This window comes from Rhea americana, unplaced genomic scaffold (assembly GCF_003343005.1).
Source record: "Rhea americana isolate MKP2758 unplaced genomic scaffold, rheAme1 scaffold_73, whole genome shotgun sequence".
NCBI lineage: Eukaryota > Metazoa > Chordata > Aves > Rheiformes > Rheidae > Rhea > Rhea americana.
The window spans coordinates 3,647,106-3,666,601 of record NW_028186901.1 but is presented as its reverse complement, the minus strand read 5'-3'; the positions used below and the strand labels follow the sequence as shown (position 1 = coordinate 3,666,601).

Below are 19,496 nucleotides of genomic sequence, written 5' to 3'. Positions count from 1 at the left end.
TGTCAGTAGAGGATCAAAGCATGATATGTAGCCACTGTATTCCTCTCAGATACTTTATATTTTAATGATGCATCTGCTAAATACAGAGAGAAGAAAAATAATCAAAAACTCTTTATAACGGTGTTCTATGGTAGTTGCTGTTCTTAAGCACTGATTAGCCAGATTAAAGTCTAAGGAGAAGAAAGCCTTTTCTCTTAACTGTGACAAAATCAAAGTAATTCTGAGATATATTCACTACTACTGCTACTACTACTGCTACTACTATTAGAATCCTTTTAGTGGTATTGGCTATATTCAGAATCTAGAAGGAATTAGTCAAGGATAGAAATCTTTACTAAAACTTTTTTGGCTGTTCTACACAAAATAGGCTGTATTTTGTTTCAGGTCGACAACATACAGGAAGGGAAAGAGGCTGAAGACCTGTATCTCAGCAACTGATGTTTTTGCTTTGACTCAATGCAAAAATCCTCCCCTTTACCCGCTCTGATTCACTAAGTCTTTAATTAATTAATCAGTTAAACTGAAGTGGCAAAAAGTGTTGAAGAGTATTTCTTCTCATCACAGAAGGGCTTTTTCTTGGAGGTGAGCTCTCAGGCCTTCTTTCAGGCCTACACTGATACACCAAACCCTGACCGACTGTGGAAAATTGGGACAGTAGCTCCTAGGTTATAAGATGCTGTAGGGCCTTTAGTAAAGTCTGTTATACAAAATTGCACTGGATCAAGGCACTCATGTAATCTGGGGAATTTAGCTCKTAGGTCTATAGCTTAAATGTGAGTAAAATGTCAATCCGTCTGGTGAGTTTAAGGCAGGTGAGTTTATGTGTTTATACAGAACTATAATCCTCAGTTAAGTCACAGTCACTCTGATTCACAATGCAGATGTACACACATTCTAGAGTATATTCATCTCAAATAAAAATATACACCTTAAATAAGTCAGACAAATAGCTTAGGTTCTTAGAGCTAAAGCTGGGCGGAATTCATCCTATCCTATTCAAAACTATGTGACAACTGAGGAGAAAATTCAAAGATTTTGTGAACTAGATGCCTGAGGTTGGAGTGAACCCCTAAGCCGTTTGTGCCTCTAGCCCTCTGGTTCTTTAAGAATGTACAATGCACRTACAGTCATGACAAAGATGACTGGGATCACGAACTTAAAAGAAGCTGAACTGAAGTGAAACTTGCATCCCCTTAAATAGGATCACCAGTGGAAGACCTGATTTTCTATTCTCTGTATATTACGATTTGTAAAAACATCTCCTAAAATGATTTCTGAATTTGGAGGAGACATTCGTGATTTGATATCCTAGAGGTGGATGATTTATCTAGCTCTCTTCAAAATTCTTCATCACAGGACAAATGTCTCCATTAACCTTTCTTTCATAGAAGCCGGCAGCCTTCTACATCTTACTAAATCCAAGGTACCATCCAAGCTAATAGCCACGTAAATGTAGTCAACTTGTTAATTACTCCTCCTGAAATAACAAGAAGTGAATTCGTAGCTGTCAGATCCTCCTACTTGGTAGCACAATCCTAGACTTGAAAGAGTAGTGAAATTGCTACCTGCTATTCTTGTTCCCCAAGATAAGGATACCCGGACTCTTGTTAATTATCATGTTTTGATTAAACAAGAGTACTTTGTTCACTTTGTTCATGTACATCTTTGAAGTAAATGACATTTTCCTGGAAGCAGAGAAAATAATGATACGCCTTTATTAAATATTAGTAGTAGTATCCATATTGTAAGTGGTTTCTAACAGAAAAACAAGTGTTACAGCAATGGTTTGTCTGAGTTATCTTTAGACCTGATTTGCGAAAATATTAACATTTATAAGGAATCATATTTTCTTGTATAGAACTGGTTCTGAAAAAATATTCATAACTCAAATGAATAGTCCTATTCATATAGACAGGAAAATTTATAAGCAAAATTTAGCTTGCTTAAAGAATTGTAATCCAGATCTGATGAAGTGTGGAGTGGATTTTCTGATCCAAAATCTGATGAAGTGCTGAGCGAGTTTTCTGAGCAGGAACTTGTAGCCTTTATAATTATGTATATAAATTTATTCGCTTTTGTAAGTGTTTGCAGATTAAAATTATAAATGGGGCCTTTGTTGAAAATACTGAAAATACTATTCACATCAATACTGGTAGTGATTCAGTTGTGCCAAATTGTTCAAACAGGCTTTGGCAGGCTTATAGGCAAATCTCTGCTGTACCTCAGCATCTCTGTCAGAAGCCCGTAGTTATTACCAGAGAGTGGCCTACTCCACTTCCAAAAGAATCCTGCATATCACAGTATGTTGTTATGGCATAAAGCAGTCAGCTTCTCCATGTGTATGTCTGTGGGAAAGAAGGGGGACACCTTGTTTTCTAGACATCATCTTGATTATATGAACTGTAGTTAGAACTTGACCAAAACTTATGATATTGCTTTTCGTGGGCTCTTGTGACCATGCATTTTGCTTTTGCCAATAACTGATCTTCTTCCTATCCTACGTTTGTAGGTGCTCCATACCTGCAACTGGAAAACAAACTGTTATAAATAGTAAAAAGTAATATATACTGCTAGTATAAAAATAGCCTAAGTTTCTATAGCAAAAGACATCTATTTTTGTTCAGTTGGCTCCTGACCCTGAGTTTTTTCAGGTCTAGATAAATAGTTTTGTACATTTCTGATACTCTACATATGGATTGATTTATCATATTGTCATCTTACACATTCAGATCCTCTCAAAGGTTTATGCTTCTCTCTGAATATATAGATAAATACATAAATAACTAAACGTGTGCATATACAAGTACACATGTTATATATGAGCATAAAGTACTAGTACTTTCAATTAAATAGTAATACTCCAAATTAAAGGATTTGTTGACTTGTTGCATCAGAATGTTTGACTCTAAACTGAAGTAAAAGAAATATGATTGTTGTATCTAAGTCAATATTGTGAAAATATTCACTTTACCAAGGACACGTTGTAGTGGAAATGGGGGATCTTGTGGCTGGTATTGTTATAAATGGCAGGTGGGCTTGGTTGGTTTCTGTGCTACTGTCAATGGAGACTGAAAGTTTTATGTTCATATATACTGTTGCTATAATGCATTCGCACTGTGCAAAACATTCTGAGTCCCCACAGCAGAGAAGTTTGACTTTGTGCAAAGTGCTGTACAATTGCAGAATGTACCAGTCAGTTCGCCTTGCTGGTCAGTTGGGTCACACGTGCTTGACCTTATTTGCCCAAAAGTTGATCTCACCTTGAATTTTCTATCTGATGTTGTGTTTTGTCTYCTTCTTGATAAGGACTTGTACATGGAAACATTTCCTATGCAACTTTTTGTGCCATAAATTAACTTTTAATTTTGGTGCTTCTTGAAAGTGACCCAGACCGTTGTTACTTGGAAGTGTAAAGTCACCGTGGTCTCCTTTTCCGGCAGGTTTGTTAGTAAACAGCATGATAATACGGAGACGGTGGGAGAAGACAAACCAGTTCTGACTTAGATTCTGATTCATTCAGATTTCTGTTCACACACACCTTTTAGAGGGCAGATAATGCTTCTTTTTGTGCCTACCACAGACTAAGTGAGATTAAGTTGCTTGTGCTTCCCCTGCTTTTCAGCAGAGAATGAAAGGGTACCACAWTAATGAAACTGCAAGCTGACACTGAAGAAGAGATTCTTGCACATATCTATAGACATGACTGGAAAAAAAAAAGAAAAAAAAGGGAGACAGAAACTGCAATGGATGGATAAATGGATAAATGGAAGGCACTGAGTGCATTTYGGGTCACTGAAAAAGCTGTGGCATTAGTACTCAATGCTGAAAATCAATCARGCTCCTTGAGCAACCATGTGTTTTCAGTCCTGCCCTGCAATACACAGATCTGAAATGATAAAGCAGCCYAGTAAGGTAAGGAGAAACTTAATTTGAGAGCAGCTGTTTTAAGACAGATACATAATGGCATTAAAAGAGAAACACTGTGGTGAGGTGAGAACCGAACAGAATGCCCATAAAGCAGCTTTTAGTTTTATTATTGAAACCAGACACAGTACAGTCAATGGCAGCTGGAGCCTAAGTTAGGAAAGGTGCAAGATCACAGTAGGAAAACGAAGATGGCTCAGTTAAAAAGTAATAATATTAAATAGTCAGAATGCACAGTACTCACTGGGCCTAAACTCAAACCTTTACCATGCTGCAGTAATTCTGGATGCTTTACAAATAATCTGGGTCCTGTTCTTCAAGGTATTTAGGTGCTATTTCTCATTGGCATTAGCAGAATTAAGGGCACAAGTTCATTGAGAACCAGGGCATAGTCTGGCTACGCTTCTGCTCTCCACTGAAGTATCAGTCAGCACTGCTTATTTTAGGAGGTCAAAACTGACTAAAAATTATGAGGTATTCTACTGTTCTGTTTTCAGACTAACAGAACAGAAATATCTTTAAGATTATTTATTTCTATCTTTACTCCTTAAAATCATGAAGTATTTTATGAACACTCAAGGATTTGCTTTTAGGTACTACTGGAAATATGGGAACATCTAAAACAGAACATGGTAGTTATTTAAGAACATGTCATAATGCTGAACAAGGACTAAATAAAGAAAATGGAGAACTGCATCTTCAATTGAGATTAGTAAGGAGAGCTGGAGAGCATAGCAGTAATACACATTTGAATTTGGCAAGGTCATTTGAAAACAACATTAGAGAATCTTTTCTGAAGACATATGTGGCCAAGACCTTGGTTTAATATCCTATCTGAAAATATGTTTATGCTAATTTGAATGCTAAAATGAAAACTGAAATAAAGTGCTGTGTTTCTCATCATGTAACTCTATGTATAATGAATAAATGTATGAATTCCTTTTATAATAAGCACTTAACTTGAGTAATGCTTTGTTTTCTTTTGTCTTATTTTAATTTTCCCAAGGCCTACACTATATTCTTTTTGTAAGAATAAGCCTAAGAGAGAGGTACTACATTGAATGCTCCATCAATTTTCTGCTTTCCCTTTCTTTGAAAAGTAGACAACAGCAGAGATGCCCAAAGTATGTGTGGTTACTGCAGAAACTGCTTTCATCTGTGGGTTTTGTAAGGCACTGGTCATCTTTGTAGTGTTATGTAAACCATCAGCAAGATTCTTCTTCCTGGGATGTTGTTGTCTATTATAAATAAGAAAAGGCAACTTTTACCAATAACACAAAACTGAACAAAATATGAAAGATCTGACAAAGCTATATAAATAGCAGCACAGGAGCAAAAGCAGTTCAGTGCTGAGAAATAAAAAGCAGCCAGTCCTGGACAGAATAGTCTGAAATGTTTGTAATTGCTGGTATAATAAAGAATTATGTAACAATATGCAGAATTGGAAATAGAATATTTATTTAAGTATTGTGACTACTAGTCTGATGTGATATATATATATTCCTTATTTTGCTACTTGCCTTATTTTTAAGGATAGACCTATTTATATGAGTATTTATAGGGTACAAGGTAATCAAATACATCAGTTCTACTGTGGCCATTCATTGCTTATCATGTGTGCATAGCTCATAGGAAGGCAACCTCTGTGACTTGTTGTCCTTGTCTGCAGAATGCTGATAGCAATGCTTGCTAAATTATAAAACAGACATACTCCAGGAAAATAATTATGTGCAAAGGGAAATCACAAGACCAATATATTTTGATGGGCAATTCCTATGACATGCAAATTTTTATCTCAGACAGTTAAGTCTATGCCCATTCACTCCCTTCTTASTTAAAAAATCCTTGTTTTAACTCTGAATAACACTCTCGCACCCAGATTCATGATCAGTCCTACGTTCAAAAGCATCTCTGAATTAAAATGCATGTGTAGCCGATAATCTAAGCACACCAAGAGCTGTGTCTCCTGCTGTGTCTYTGGCACACAACAAGAGCAGCAAGAGGCAGAACTCCAGGTGTGACTGGCTGCGCCTGGACCTGCTTCTGCTGGATCGGTACCTCCTTAGCCAAATAAAAYATATTTTGGCTCATCTATATGTGAGGGAATCTGATTGTTTTTAAGTGCAGTCTATAGTGTGCACAAGAGAGAAGACGAGAGAATAYTTAGTTGGAAGGAATATAAGCAAAATTAACTATTGGAAGAAAGAGGTGAATGACCTAGATTTCAGGGACTGGAACATACCTCTTACGCAGATTATGAGTCCATTCCAGCTCCCCTTTAAGTTGTACACCATCCAAGTCTGTTTCTCGTGAAGCAGTTACCTGCTCATAACTGAAGAAGCTGTTTGATATATTTTTCATGAATCTAGCTTCACCAGTGCTAAGATAATTGATAGCAGCACCGGCTTGCATTAATTATTGTTCTTCTGTCTTCAGAATGATGTCCTTTAAAAAGGAAAAATGAAAAAAGAAAATGGATTCATTTTACAAAAAAAAAAAGGCAAAAAAAAATTTTATTTTCACTAGTTCATTTTGAAATATAATACTGCAAAGGACAATAGTACAATTAAGAAAACATATTTGAAAAATACATTTCTTCTTGGTTTAAATGAGATATTCATTAAAGCAGGGGAAAATTAATGATAAAAAAGAATTGGATCCTGTCAGAAATMAGTTGGGGTTCTATTTGTTGTTTTTCCCCTTGGAAAATGGAAAATGCTCAGTAATAAATCAAGCCAAATAATATAGTTTCTAAGCTGAAAATTTTACCTGTTTTCATTTTAAGTTGAAAATTTTTGTAGAAAATGAAATTCTTAGGGAAATATATGTGTGTGTATATACATATATATATACACATATAAGAATAATTTCCCATAAAAAATAAGTTTTGGCAGATATTTTAACCACACAGCTTGGAAGTCAGCTATTTATTATACAGATTGTAATGATTCAGGAGTTTTATTTCCCTTTTCTCTCTGATACCTACTACGTGCTCACTTTTACAGTCTGTGTTTGACTCTTACATCTCACAACAATGTCAATAAGCTCCATCCTCGATTGTTTCTTACAATATCCTATCATCTGCTTCATTTTAGCTAAACCTGAGTCTGGGACCTTACAGCTAGATTCATGGGACACTAATAGTGAATTTAATTTTAAGAAATACAAAGGGCAAATTGTTATTCTCTTCCTTTTTTATTTTTTTTTTTTTGTGACTCATCTTAATACTTGCTGAAACTCCAGCCAGAATTTGGCCTTTTAATAAATTTTAGAAAGATCACTCCTTATAGCTGTAGGGTGTAAAATCCAGAAACACATGGTTGAACAGCTCCCCTGTTAGTTTTACAGAGTGTTATATAAATTAATTAGATGAAAAAAAAAATGCAATGAACTCATACACTGTAAATAATAGAAATATACCAGAGAGCATTTGTAATAATATGAATAGTTTTTAAAGAGAGCACATTAGACAGTAAGCCTGCTAGTGCTCCTGATGATGACTTTCCTGTTTTGTTTCAGATACATTCACATGGCATTTCAGTGAGACATCTTCACATCTGTTCTTCTCTGTCTACATGTAAACAACAGGTTCCTCTACGAGCTTAATTCAGAGTTTCTCAGTTCCTTTAGTGTGACCATAATACACACTATGTTGCCTGGACTGCAGAAGACTAGCTGCATTGTAGACTCTTTTGAAATCCTTTGGGATAGATGCAAAGATTCCATGGTTGCTGGTTAGCAGCGTTATTGTTACTGATGGAAACTGAAATACATTGCCTGGGTCCAAAGGATCTCAAGTACTGGAATCAACATATAGGCATTTCCAGGATATTCTTGTTTACTGCATTTGTGCCTTCTCCCCATAGTCCAGMTAAGTCAGATAAAAACGTTTTTTTAGATAATCCCTTACTCAGCTCCACCTCCATTACTTCCTGAGATGAAATCTCARTTTAAAGCAGTTAGGTGCAGACCAAAACCTAGTCAATATAGCTTTTTACCTCTTCCAGGTCCATATGGTATGAGATGGAATCAAGATTTTCAAKTTAGGCCTCTTTCTTCTACCTCCTGCACTGGAAATACTAGTTATCCTAGTAGGCCAGGACATCAGCAAATACAGACTAAAAGGAAACATAGTCGGTGCCTCCCAAAAGTCTGAGGCTAGTTGTGCTTGAGTCTTAACGTGCTGATAGATCACGCCTAGGAAAGCACTGCGATGATCAGCACTCTCATATGAGGTGTGGGCTGCGTAGAGTACTTCCCCTGATAAATCTGAGCATCATCTTAAGTTATTGCCATAAGAAAAGTGARTGTTCAGTCTCCCATTCTTTTCCCATTCAAATACAGGTTGAGGATACCCCTGGTTAGCACATCCCAGTTGAGGATACTTTTTAGCTTTTCTAAATTCTCTATCCTATCCTACTTTTTGCACATATGCAGAGAGAGAATATTACAAATRAAAGTCGTATCTCCTTCCTGTTTCATCTCTACATTTCTTGGGGCAWAGACAAAGTCCACAAATAAAAATCKTGTTCCAAACACAACTGCCTAGAAAATTGTTTAAGTTAATGTGTTTGGTCAACRTTCAGTAGAATATGTTTCACCAAAAAGAAAAAAAGTTAGCACATTTATGAATGAAAATAGGATCATGATTCTGGCACGCCTTCATAAAGTGTTTTAGGGCAAGTATTTTGACACAAGAAGATAAATGAAAATGGCACATAGTTTTGTGTGTCCAGTGGTCTCTCTGCAATGGAAAGGGGCTGTAAACATAGTCTTAGAGCCTTGCTCCAGCTTTTCACAGTTAAAACTTTACTGATTCCAGTGACATAGTCTCAGGGTACACCTGAAGTAGCTCAGCAGGGAATTAGACATTTAGATACATGCCCGTTTACTTGCTGAAAACTATCATTTATTTTCACAGAGGCCAGTGAATCTTTTAGTTATAACTAACCCTGGACTCCCAATTCATTTCCATAGCAAATAAGACAGGAATTCTCTAGATTCCCACTTCATTTTTGCCCAAATTCTGTATTTAGTTATGCAAATGTYCCTCTGCAGTAACTCCTTTGAAGCTACTGTATTAAATCTTGTATTRAATCTAAGTGAAGAGAGAAATAGGACCACATCGTATTGGCTTTAAGGTGTCCGGCAGCAGAGCCAAGGGTGCAAGCTATATTTATGTGAGTTGTATGTTAATTATATATACAAATGTAATACAAATGGGCACCTATCTGCATGTCAAGACATTTAGTAATACTTCACAGCATTAATAGTATTTATATGAAGGAAATACCAGTATTTGATTTTGCGTATTTTCATATATTTCAATTTTCACTTTGGTTAAAAGATAACAGTGCTACTATTTGAAACATTATCTTGTCATAATAGATTGCTTAAACTAKCAATAACCTGGTTCACTATGTACAGTCCCTCTTTGGCACTGGRTTTCCTCTCCAAGAATCCCAAGAAAGAGATCCATTGACTGAAACATATATTGACTGGAGTGCTGTGGTGCTGCTCAGCAAGGCAGTGTATCTCACATCTAATTAAGCTTCCGGGTCATCCTAATATCAAAGGGATTAGGTATTTGTTTAAGCCATGGCATGTGTCAAAATAGTCACAGTAATTTATTGAAATGAGACCTAAAAGAAGCAGGCGACCCATGGAATTTACTGTATGTGGTTATGTTATTAAAGATAGCCTGTTACAGAGGTTGGCAGAGTTAAGGCCATCCAGAATTCRTCACATCTAAATGCTTTATTTTGCCTTTCCTATAGATGCAAATAAGGTTTTTATATGCTTTTATAATGTAGCATGTAATGCAACATATGTGTGGACAAATTTGAATATCCTCATAATTCCTACTACCTGCAATGTAATATCATCAAGAGCCTAGTTCTGATGGTTCTCTGGTAGTTGGTGCTTACAGGATTGAGCTATCGGATGGGCCCAGCCATATGCTCATGCTGATTAATGACACTTCTCGGATGCATTAAATGCACTTGTCTCCACTTCATGCCTCACTGCACAGCCAAAGCATAATACTAGTCACCCAGCCCATTCAAACTGCTTTACATTATTGTTTAATTAAACACGGGTAATTTCTAGGACTATTTTGAGTATAAACATGGCCTGCTATCTAAGCTCCATTTAACCTTAGGAAAGAAATACAAATATTGAGAGGGGAATGARATAGAAATGTGAGGAAAATAGTTTATGCAAATATTAGTTCACCTTTTTTTGTTTTTCTCCTCCTAAATTTAGCTTGACAAAATCATGAGCCAAAGGAACGGTCCACTAAGCACAGCTTATCCCTTATGAGTGTGAGGACACTGATTACAGATTTTATTAAAAAAAAAAATCATTTGCATACTCTGCAGTGACATACCGAGGCCTAATTAATTGCTCTGAAAATCTGATGCAGAAGCCCCCCTCAACCAAGAGGAGATTTTCCCAATAACTTGAACAATGTTTAGCTCAGAACTGAAGTATTTGCTTGAAAGCCTCTGTGGAAGTGTGATTGGGGTGAGTAAAAACCATCCTGGTGCATAAACAAGCACAAAATCCCTGAGGCTTTGTGAATTAAGCAGCAYCTATAGTCTGTGCTATCCTTTTAAACAGTGGCAAATTTACTGCTTTAATATTTGACGCTGTATCACAGAGAAGACTAGATGCCCTTTTGCACTTTTCAGTGTTGGTAGGATTTCAAAAGGTGTCTTTTGACTTGAAAGAAAACAAAGTTAGGTCAAACTGGAGAACTTTTGAAAAAACTACTCCACAGTAGTGAAGGTGTTTCATTTGCAACCCTCTGAGCCACACCTATGCTTAGCAATACTGCACTATGTTTTTCAGAGGATGCCTATAAAACTCAAGTCCGAATCGATGATGAACCAGCTTATTTGGACATTCTAGACACTGCTGGACAGGTGAGTAATTTTCCAATATAAACCGTTCTACTAGAGATAAAAACAGATAAAAACAAAAATCTTGACCTCAGATAGGTGGATCACAGGGATAGAAACAAGCTTTCCTATTCATACAYAAATGAAGCAGTGGCAGAATAAAACTGAGGAATTATCAAGAAGATTAAAGGAGTGCTTCTATGGTATAATGTAACTTGAAAATCTGACCAGAAGAGATAGACAAAATTAATCAAGTAGCAGGCAAAAATTTATTTGTTTCTTTTTCTCTTGTATGCAGAAACATCTGTCACAGTCATGGAATGAATGAATGCATGCTGTTATTCATTTGTCTTATTTGTTTTTCRTTCCTGCCTTTTTATATATTGCTGGAATATCCTGATGTACTTATAGAGGAAGTATTTTGTTACCATTCTTCTCCCTCCATTWTATTTTATCATCAAATAGTCACCCATAAAGAAGATCTTATTGCCAAAAACAACATAAATTGTACATATAACATACATGTATGTGTGTATGGACATCAGTCAAGGAACTATTTTTTTTTTTTTTCCGCTTATAGTAAGGCAAAGAAGTTAAATATAAGAGTTCTACCTGATTCATTTTTTTTCCTTTCCTTCTTAAAACTTTCTTATCATTTAATCAAAATRTTGCATCAGGTTGATTTTTTTGTGAGATATGTGTCAAGTTCTCTTTGAAGGCTTTGATAGTTTCATGAGATCACTGTTTTTATAGTTTATGTGTACCTTAAAGAAAGAGTTAGTCAACAAGGACCATAGGTCCTTAAAAAATATTTAAGAAATAAAAACCTTGGAAGCTTTGATCTAGGCTTCCCAAATATCTGAGTTCACTTAAGCTGGACACTGCAGATGGTGGAAAATGCAATCATCTGCCAGGAATGGAACAGTAGCAAGTTATGTAAGGTCAAATGTAGTTCAAAGGGATTATGGTTTACATGAATTTTATTTGTGAATGAATATAGGCCAGTTTCAACGTGAACTCAAMACAGTTCCAGGAATCAAAAGATGCCCTGAATTATTCTTGACCCAAAATTATATAGTCCAACATTTAACCAGGGACTTACTGCTGAGTCTTCTCTGAAAATGCTTGATTCTCTAGAACATCTAAGCTAAATTTCAAGATAACACTCCAAATCTATGAATTTAATTGGCCTAGAATTTATTATTAAACAGGCCCAGAAGTTTTTTATGGATAATAGTCCTAGGATCACAGAATCACAGAATCACTAAGTTGGAAGGGACCTCTGGAGATCATCTAGTCCCATCMCCCTGCTCAAGCAGGTCACCTGGAGCATGTTAGACAGGGTTGCATCCAGACAGGCCTTGAAGGTCTCCAGAGAAGGAGACTCCACAACCTCTCTGGGCAACCTGGTCCAGTGCTGCATCACTCCCACGGTGAAGAAATTCCCCCTCACGTTCAGGCAGAACTGCCTGTGCTTCAATTTCTGCCCATTGCCTCTTGTCCTGTCACATGGGACAACTGAAAAGAGTTTGTCCCCGTCCCCTTGACACCCTCCCTTCAGGTACTTGTACACATTGATCAGATCCCCCCTCAGTCTTCTCTTCCCCAGGCTAGATAAGCCTAGCTCTCGCAGCATAGGATAGCTTCAACCATGGTTTGACGGGGAGGGGAGGAAGGAAAACCACAGTTGCCTTCAGTTAAACCACTGATTAACATGGCTAAAAATAGTTGTATTTTTGATGGAGAAGGAGATCTTCTTTTCTAACTCAGGAAAACTGACATAGTAACTTCAGCTGTATATTGTAATTAGTATGCAATTATATGGGAATTATATCTCTAGCTGTTTACTCTTGTAAAACTCTGAATGTTTAGGAACCTTCCTTGTTGTTCTTTATTCTTGTTCACCATCTAGGTCCACTGTCTAATTTTGTAGAATTGCTAAATAATAAAATACTTMTTTATCCAGAGATCAAAAGTAATGATAAGTCATAATTTATCTACTCAGTTATTTGCTAATGGAAAGAGGAGCAAAATGCTCTAGAGGATTTCCTCATCCTCCTAAGTGCCTTACCAATTTGCTGGTGTTTTATTTCCCTGGAGACTCTGGGACAGTGTAGGATTTATTCTCTATCAACCAGAGAAACTGCAATTGTGCCTTTCATTTCATGGAGGGTAGAGAYGGTACAGACCTCCTTACATTGTGCTCCCACTCATAGAGCCGTGCAGAGATGAGCTATCTGATTTCAAATTTGCAACTGTCATGCAAATACCATATACACAAAGGGAAAAAAATAGCTTAAAATGAAAGCAAAGAATGGATGATGAATGAACCAAAAAAATGGATAATGTGCTCTTATTTTGAGCTGGGAAGGTAATGGGTAGAGCTGAGGAAGTAGCATGTTGTAAAAACTAAGAGGGGTCGTTCCTTCTACTTTGACTTTTTTCCAGGTATTTTTATTACTAGAAACATTAAAATTTGTGCTGTTGAAAAAAGATAGAACTAGATGATCAGGATTTATGATCAGAATTTCCTTCTCTTTCAAAAAAAGTCAAATCATCTCTTCTTTTCATTAGAATTAGTATTTTGTGGGCGAGAGGGAACACTTGATTTTCTGCCAGTTACTTTTAAACTGGAAAAAAAAAAAAAAAAAAAAAAAAAAAAAAAAAAGAAGTAAATGGTCAACCCCTTTGAAAGCATTTTTAGATTCATGTTAGGAAGGGAAAAAATGTCCCTGTGCGCTGACCTTTTGATAAGTAACTGAAATCATTAAGCTTCCCAGTTTAAGCAAGGCTCGTCTTTTGTCAGTCAAGTCCCTTTTTAGGAAAAACTCCTCAGAAGACAGTGCAGTTTTTCTTTCTGAATTTTAATCATATTAAACAACTTCACCTAAACCTTATTTTGAGATTTTCAGAGGGGAATGTATTGCCAATATTATGAATTTTATCAGAACTGCCAGCTGTAAAGCAAGTAGAGAAAATCAGAAGAATGTACACAATGAAAGCTGGTGATAAGAACAGCTGAGAAAGGATGGAGAGCTTTATTTAAGTTTTGTTTCAAGAAGGGACTAAAATGTCTATAATGTTAGAGGCCTAGAGCATGGAATGACAGCATAAAGAAATGTGATGCAGAGATTTTGGTGAAAGCAGAGGCCTGTGCCAGTAGCACCATACTCTTTAGATATGTCAGCCTACAACACTATACAGCTTGGCYGTAGCCGTATTTCTTTAAGCTCCAAGCTGAACTGATACGAGAAAATCTCTGCTTTACATTTCCCTTTACTTCCAGTTCTGGACTATTATCTAAGAAAATATCTCAGAGTATAGGTGTTCTAGGAAGGAAGCTCTTCCCAGTTTCCTAGGCATCTATTTTTCAGAAACTTTAAATATCCTGGATTTAGCTATTTTTCATTGCAAATGCTTGTTAGGCTTTTTGAATTTGCTGCCTCTTTACCTCCAAAAGAAATCAAGGCCTAATACAAATCTCATTGAAGTCAACAKATAATATAGCACATTTCTTCACAGAGGGCTTAATGTTATTTTTACTCAAGTTCAAACTGAAACCCTCCTGTGACTTCAAAAAAAATCCCAAAGCATTTAGTTATGCTGCTGCTGATGTGCTCTGTGATAACCTCTGTGGGCTTCATGTAAAGTCAGAGATGGTGTTACAAGTTCTAAATCATCTAGTGGAAATTTCATTTCTCTCTGGGTGTCCTCACAGTCATAAATACTTCAGCATCTACTTTGTATCATGATTTTAATCTCTTTAGAAGATCAAGGAGCTAAAATTGTAATTCTGCCCTATTTGAGAAACACAAGAACAGAGAAACCAGTTGAGCTTAATATATTTAGTCACTGTTCTGTAGAATATGTTTCACCAGATATTATTCTCCTTTCCCTGCTGTGCATATACACTAACTGAACACTCAAACACCGATCAGATGTGATTTGTTACTACTTAATGTAATTCTGTTATTGTCAAGTCCAGACTGGAAAATCCACRTCTGGTTTCATATCTGAAACTGGATATAAATCTTCAATATTTTACTTGGTAGGTGTAGTTTGGAACATCCAAAGCATAGATGGGACTTCAGAAATATTTTTTTAGTTCTCAGCTTTCATAAGTTAAAAAACATTCAAACAAAGTAAAACATGAATGAACCAGAAGAGTTGCTCGTCCGGTTATTGATATTCCACTTCTCTTACATACATTTGGACGGTGTTAAATATGACAGATTTCTCCTCACAGGAGGCAGCTGGATAGTCTATGATTTCTAGGTATGTCTTTTCTACATCGCTGGTTATCCTCGAATATCCCTATGATAGCTTTTTTTCATTGAAGATACAATAAGAGGCACATTCTGAGGGTAGCTTTGGCTCATGCAAGTAGTTGCTGCTCACTGAACTCACTARCACTGCTTTTCACCATGCGCTAGACTTTCCAGCAGAGTAGCCTGTCTGAGTTCTCTGTAATCAACTTTAGACAAAATAAGAATTTCCAAAATTCATGTTGGTTCTCTTATTCAGTGGCACAACTGAATCTAGAAGAAGACATCTATACTTAGCCTCAYTGGTAGAAGAAATTGATGCCTTTGGCTCTTTTTTCCATATTTCTTCCCCGAAATTCACTTGTGGTGACCTGTCCTATCTTCTTTAGGCCAAGACGTATGATTATCTTCTAAACAATATCTTAAAGTTTGTTTTATTCTTACTTTACATTAGGCAGTAAATACAAATATATAAAAGTACATACAAATATATACAAATACGTCTGGTTTCCTAGAACACTGAGGCAAAAATTGAAGTGGAATTTTTACTAAAATGAAAATATCAARGGAGAAAATGGAAATAGCAGTACACAAGTCTAGCAATCTTTTATTATAATTAAAGGTAGAATTCAGCAGCCTAAACACAGGTATCCAGTTCCASTTCAGAAATGTTAATATATCTGAGGCTTTGCTTAGAATTTGCTTAAATGCTAAGATATCTGAAGATTTCCTTAAGATTTGCTTAAATATGACAAAGAATCAATGGGAGACCCATGACCTTCTGAAGGGGCAGACTGAAGCTAGATATGATATGCTAGAGAATGTAACACTACACTATATGCCATGTTTAGAGGACAGAGTCCCATCCTAATGTCAATTAAACCAAAAGTTTTCTTTGTGCATCTACATTTGAATTAAAAAAAAAATCAAAAAACAGAAAGAGAGCAAATGTGAGAYTGAGCTTTAAGAGGAAAAAAGAGTTTGGTTTTTGATCCTGTAGACTGAGATTATGCATATGGAATAAACATAAAAATAAGAAATAAACAGAAAAACTTTAGCCAAAATCTGCAAATGCAAACTGTTAACAGTAAAGACAGCTCAGACTGTCTTGTTCGACCTTGTTCGTGGGACATTTCTGGAGTAAATCTCCCTTGAAACTTGCTCATGTGCTTGTCGCTCTCCCTTAAGACTTGGGGGAGAGGGAGGGTATTCTGGAGGTTTTCCTTCTGCAATGAGTCATGAACGTCATCTGCTTATACATATAATCGACTTCCAGAATATCTGTGAGTACAAATGAAAGGACATTCAGACCTCAAGTCTTTTCTTCCTTRTTTCAGTCCCCTTCACAATTGCCATTAGGGAGTGACAACCCCCAGCTGCTCCAACCGTGCACAAAAAGCCTCCACACAGCGTTACAGAAACCTTCTGTTCACTTATTTATGCTTTCTCCTTCTCTCTTCTAACTTAAAAATATGTTGCTACTTCTGGAGCCCAGTTTGAATTCTTCCTTGTAGAACATACACAGTAATTATCTTTTCTGCTGTATTTATAAACTGTTGACTGACACAGGAGCTTTTATTCTTGCCATAGGTTTGCTCCTTATGACTCATTACCCAAACTCCATATTTAGACCTCCAGCCAAACTTTAAAAGAGCGTCAGACAGAATTTCCTTCACTGAAAAACAATCTGAGGTGACCCATGTAGAAAAGGCAAACTTGTTTTCAGATACAAAGCAGGCAAATATGCAGAAAAATGGATTTGTGTACCTGTCAGTGATAGCACATTTCAAGATTATTGCATCAATTTTTGCTTGTTAAAATGTGAGCTTTTTATGATAAACTTAGTGCACCGGTATATTTCCCAAGTGTGAGTCAGAGACTTGAAAAATTGGTCTTAAAATGTGATGGCATGTCATTTCAGGGAGATTTTCCTTTGTCTGGAGCTGTGTGCACATGAATTCATTTTCAGGCAGATGCTTTCAACCTGACAACAGCAGTGTGCTCTRTAGTGAAATCCATCTCTCGAATTGCTAGCAAATCACGGGACATGCTTATCCTGCCAACCTCCAGGACTATGATTTTTGCCTCCCGCTTCAAGCTTTGAAGAAGAACCATATTAGTCCCAAGAGCCCTTCAGATAAACACACTTTCTCAGACTAAACACTATAGTCCGATGACTCACTCAGGCTGTTATCTGAGATCCTTTTGCTTATTATCTAAACATGCTGCTCTGTAATCCTGAATCAATGGAAGCTGAATTTCAAACTAGGCTACTGCAGCTTATCTCAAGGAAACGTAAAATGCCTTTTTGGTAGTAATTAGATTTTAATGGGCCTTTACAGCTTGTACTTTTAAAAGGAAAATAATTTTAGTGCACTTTCTGCTGTGTGCTGTAGTGAGTAAATGAAATCCATTTTATTTTTAAGGCATAATAGTGGTAAACTCAGTAGCAAAAGTTAATACAGTGTATTAGATGAAGAACATTAATTTCATTTTCTTTATTTTTTGTTATACATACTGATGATGACATATTCAGAAAGTCAAATCACAGTGCTGAAAACTTGATTGATTGCTTCTCAAGTCAAGTTGTTCTTTTCTTTTTAGTTTCTCCTATAATCACTCCCATGACCAGATAATCAATTTGGGGAAGGGCAGATTTTGAAGAAATATTTATTTGGCACAGATTTTGAGTGAAAAAAATGTCTAAACTGTAGATCTGTCTCCAATTTCCTTCAAATTCTTGGCAAAATGTACTTTAGCTTCAGTGGGAAAAGATCTAGGCATATACTGTGAAAAAGGAGTTTATTAGTTTGGCAAGAACAGGCAACTGGCAACTAAGATTCCCAATTTCCTGTACTGTCCCTGTCAATGAATGAATCATGGTGTAATAAAGGATGAATCAGTTAGTATTTCTAGTCCTGCATTTATCTTTCTCTCAAACAAGTTTAATAACCTGTTGTAAGGAGTATATAGGGTGAACATCAGGGTTTRTTGAGTGCAGAGGTACTGATTTCCTGACCCTCACTTCCCATTTCTCTGCAGAAAAGTCGATGCAAGTGGTTCCAGATTGCAAATGGGAGAAGACTTCCCATTCTTGTCCTTTCTTTTTTAACAAATTCTTTTTTCTTGAAATTTGTCTCTCTCTTTATCTAGTAACATTTTTTTTTCAAAAGTAGATAAACAGCTAGTGGTATTGCTGGTTTATTTTTTTAATAAAATAAGAACATTTTTAAAATGGAAAATACTCTATTACAAATACTGATAAAAGTAGCATTTTTTTTTCCTTTATGGATCTTTCCATGTATCTGCTATTTTCTATAGTGTTCTGGTGTACAGTGCACTGAGACTGCATTTATAAGCAAATCCCATAAGATTAAACTTATCCAGGTCCTTCAAAAGACTATATGATTAAGTAAACTTGCCTTTTCTTGTAACATTATATTTTATACTTTTTCTTCTCCCTGTTAAATGATATTGAAGCCCTTGGAAGTCTGCTTCCAGAAGACACTGGGTGTGCTCTAAGTGTGTCCTGATTTCTTTATACATATGTGACTCTGCTAGAAAATCCCATAAGGAGTCCCGTTTCACAAAGTTTTGCCCATCAAAAGCCACTAAATATAAGGGAGCTCTACATGGACCATGATTCCAGTGAAGAGAAAATTGCTTTCTACCTGTAGCGATTTTTGCAGAAGTCACATTAAAAAGACATTTCTAGAAGTAAAAACTTGGCTTGCAGGCTAAGGAAACAAGTATGTATAACAGCACCACCTGGTGCCATTTGACTTGACAATAACAAAAGACCAACAGGAGCCTTTTGCAGATGTGCTGAGGCTTTGGGATGGTGAAAGTGCAAAAGTGGGTTAGCCCAAACAACCATAACTCAACAAAACTTGTTTGTGTTTCAAGCTATTCTTTAGTTATCACATGCTACACCAATACATTAAATGATGGTATCTCCAGAGAAAAATAAGAAAGGAAAAGAGAAGAGCAAAAAGTTGCATATTGAATTTTTAAATTTTGAACTGCAAGACATCCAAAACTTTAAACTGCAAAATTACATTAGAAATCTGGCAGGAAAAGACTTTTAAAAGATACTGTTTTCATTTAACTCTAGCGGAGGTTATGRAAAAGGCTAAAAGCAAAAGCCATCTTTCACAGTTGAAGTTCCTACTCCAGAACCTGGAAGTGGCCTCTCCAAAGTAAAGAAAGAAATAGATAAATAAACAAATAAATAAATAAAAACAAACCTCAGTAAATATTTCCATTTGAACCTTATTGCTTGTCACCTCTCCTTTATAATTTTAAGAAGACTATTGCAGCTATCCAGGTCCATAGAAGGGGCAATGAAGAACCAAGTTGAAATTCAAGAAAATAATGAATGAAATTATTATGGAATACTTTTTTT

The 19,496-nt window shown here is 36.2% G+C and overlaps 1 protein-coding gene across 2 annotated transcripts in view; it reads left to right on the top strand.

Annotated features, from left to right (window-relative positions):
- RIT2 (Ras like without CAAX 2) overlaps window positions 1-19,496 on the top strand; it is a 214,063-nt gene that overhangs the window by 99,989 nt on the left and 94,578 nt on the right. For both annotated transcript variants that reach the window (XM_085321927.1, XM_085321926.1), the window contains exon 3: window positions 10,777-10,850. In XM_085321927.1, the coding sequence (XP_085178053.1) occupies window positions 10,777-10,850 (74 nt within the window). The remainder of the gene's footprint in view (window positions 1-10,776; window positions 10,851-19,496) is intronic.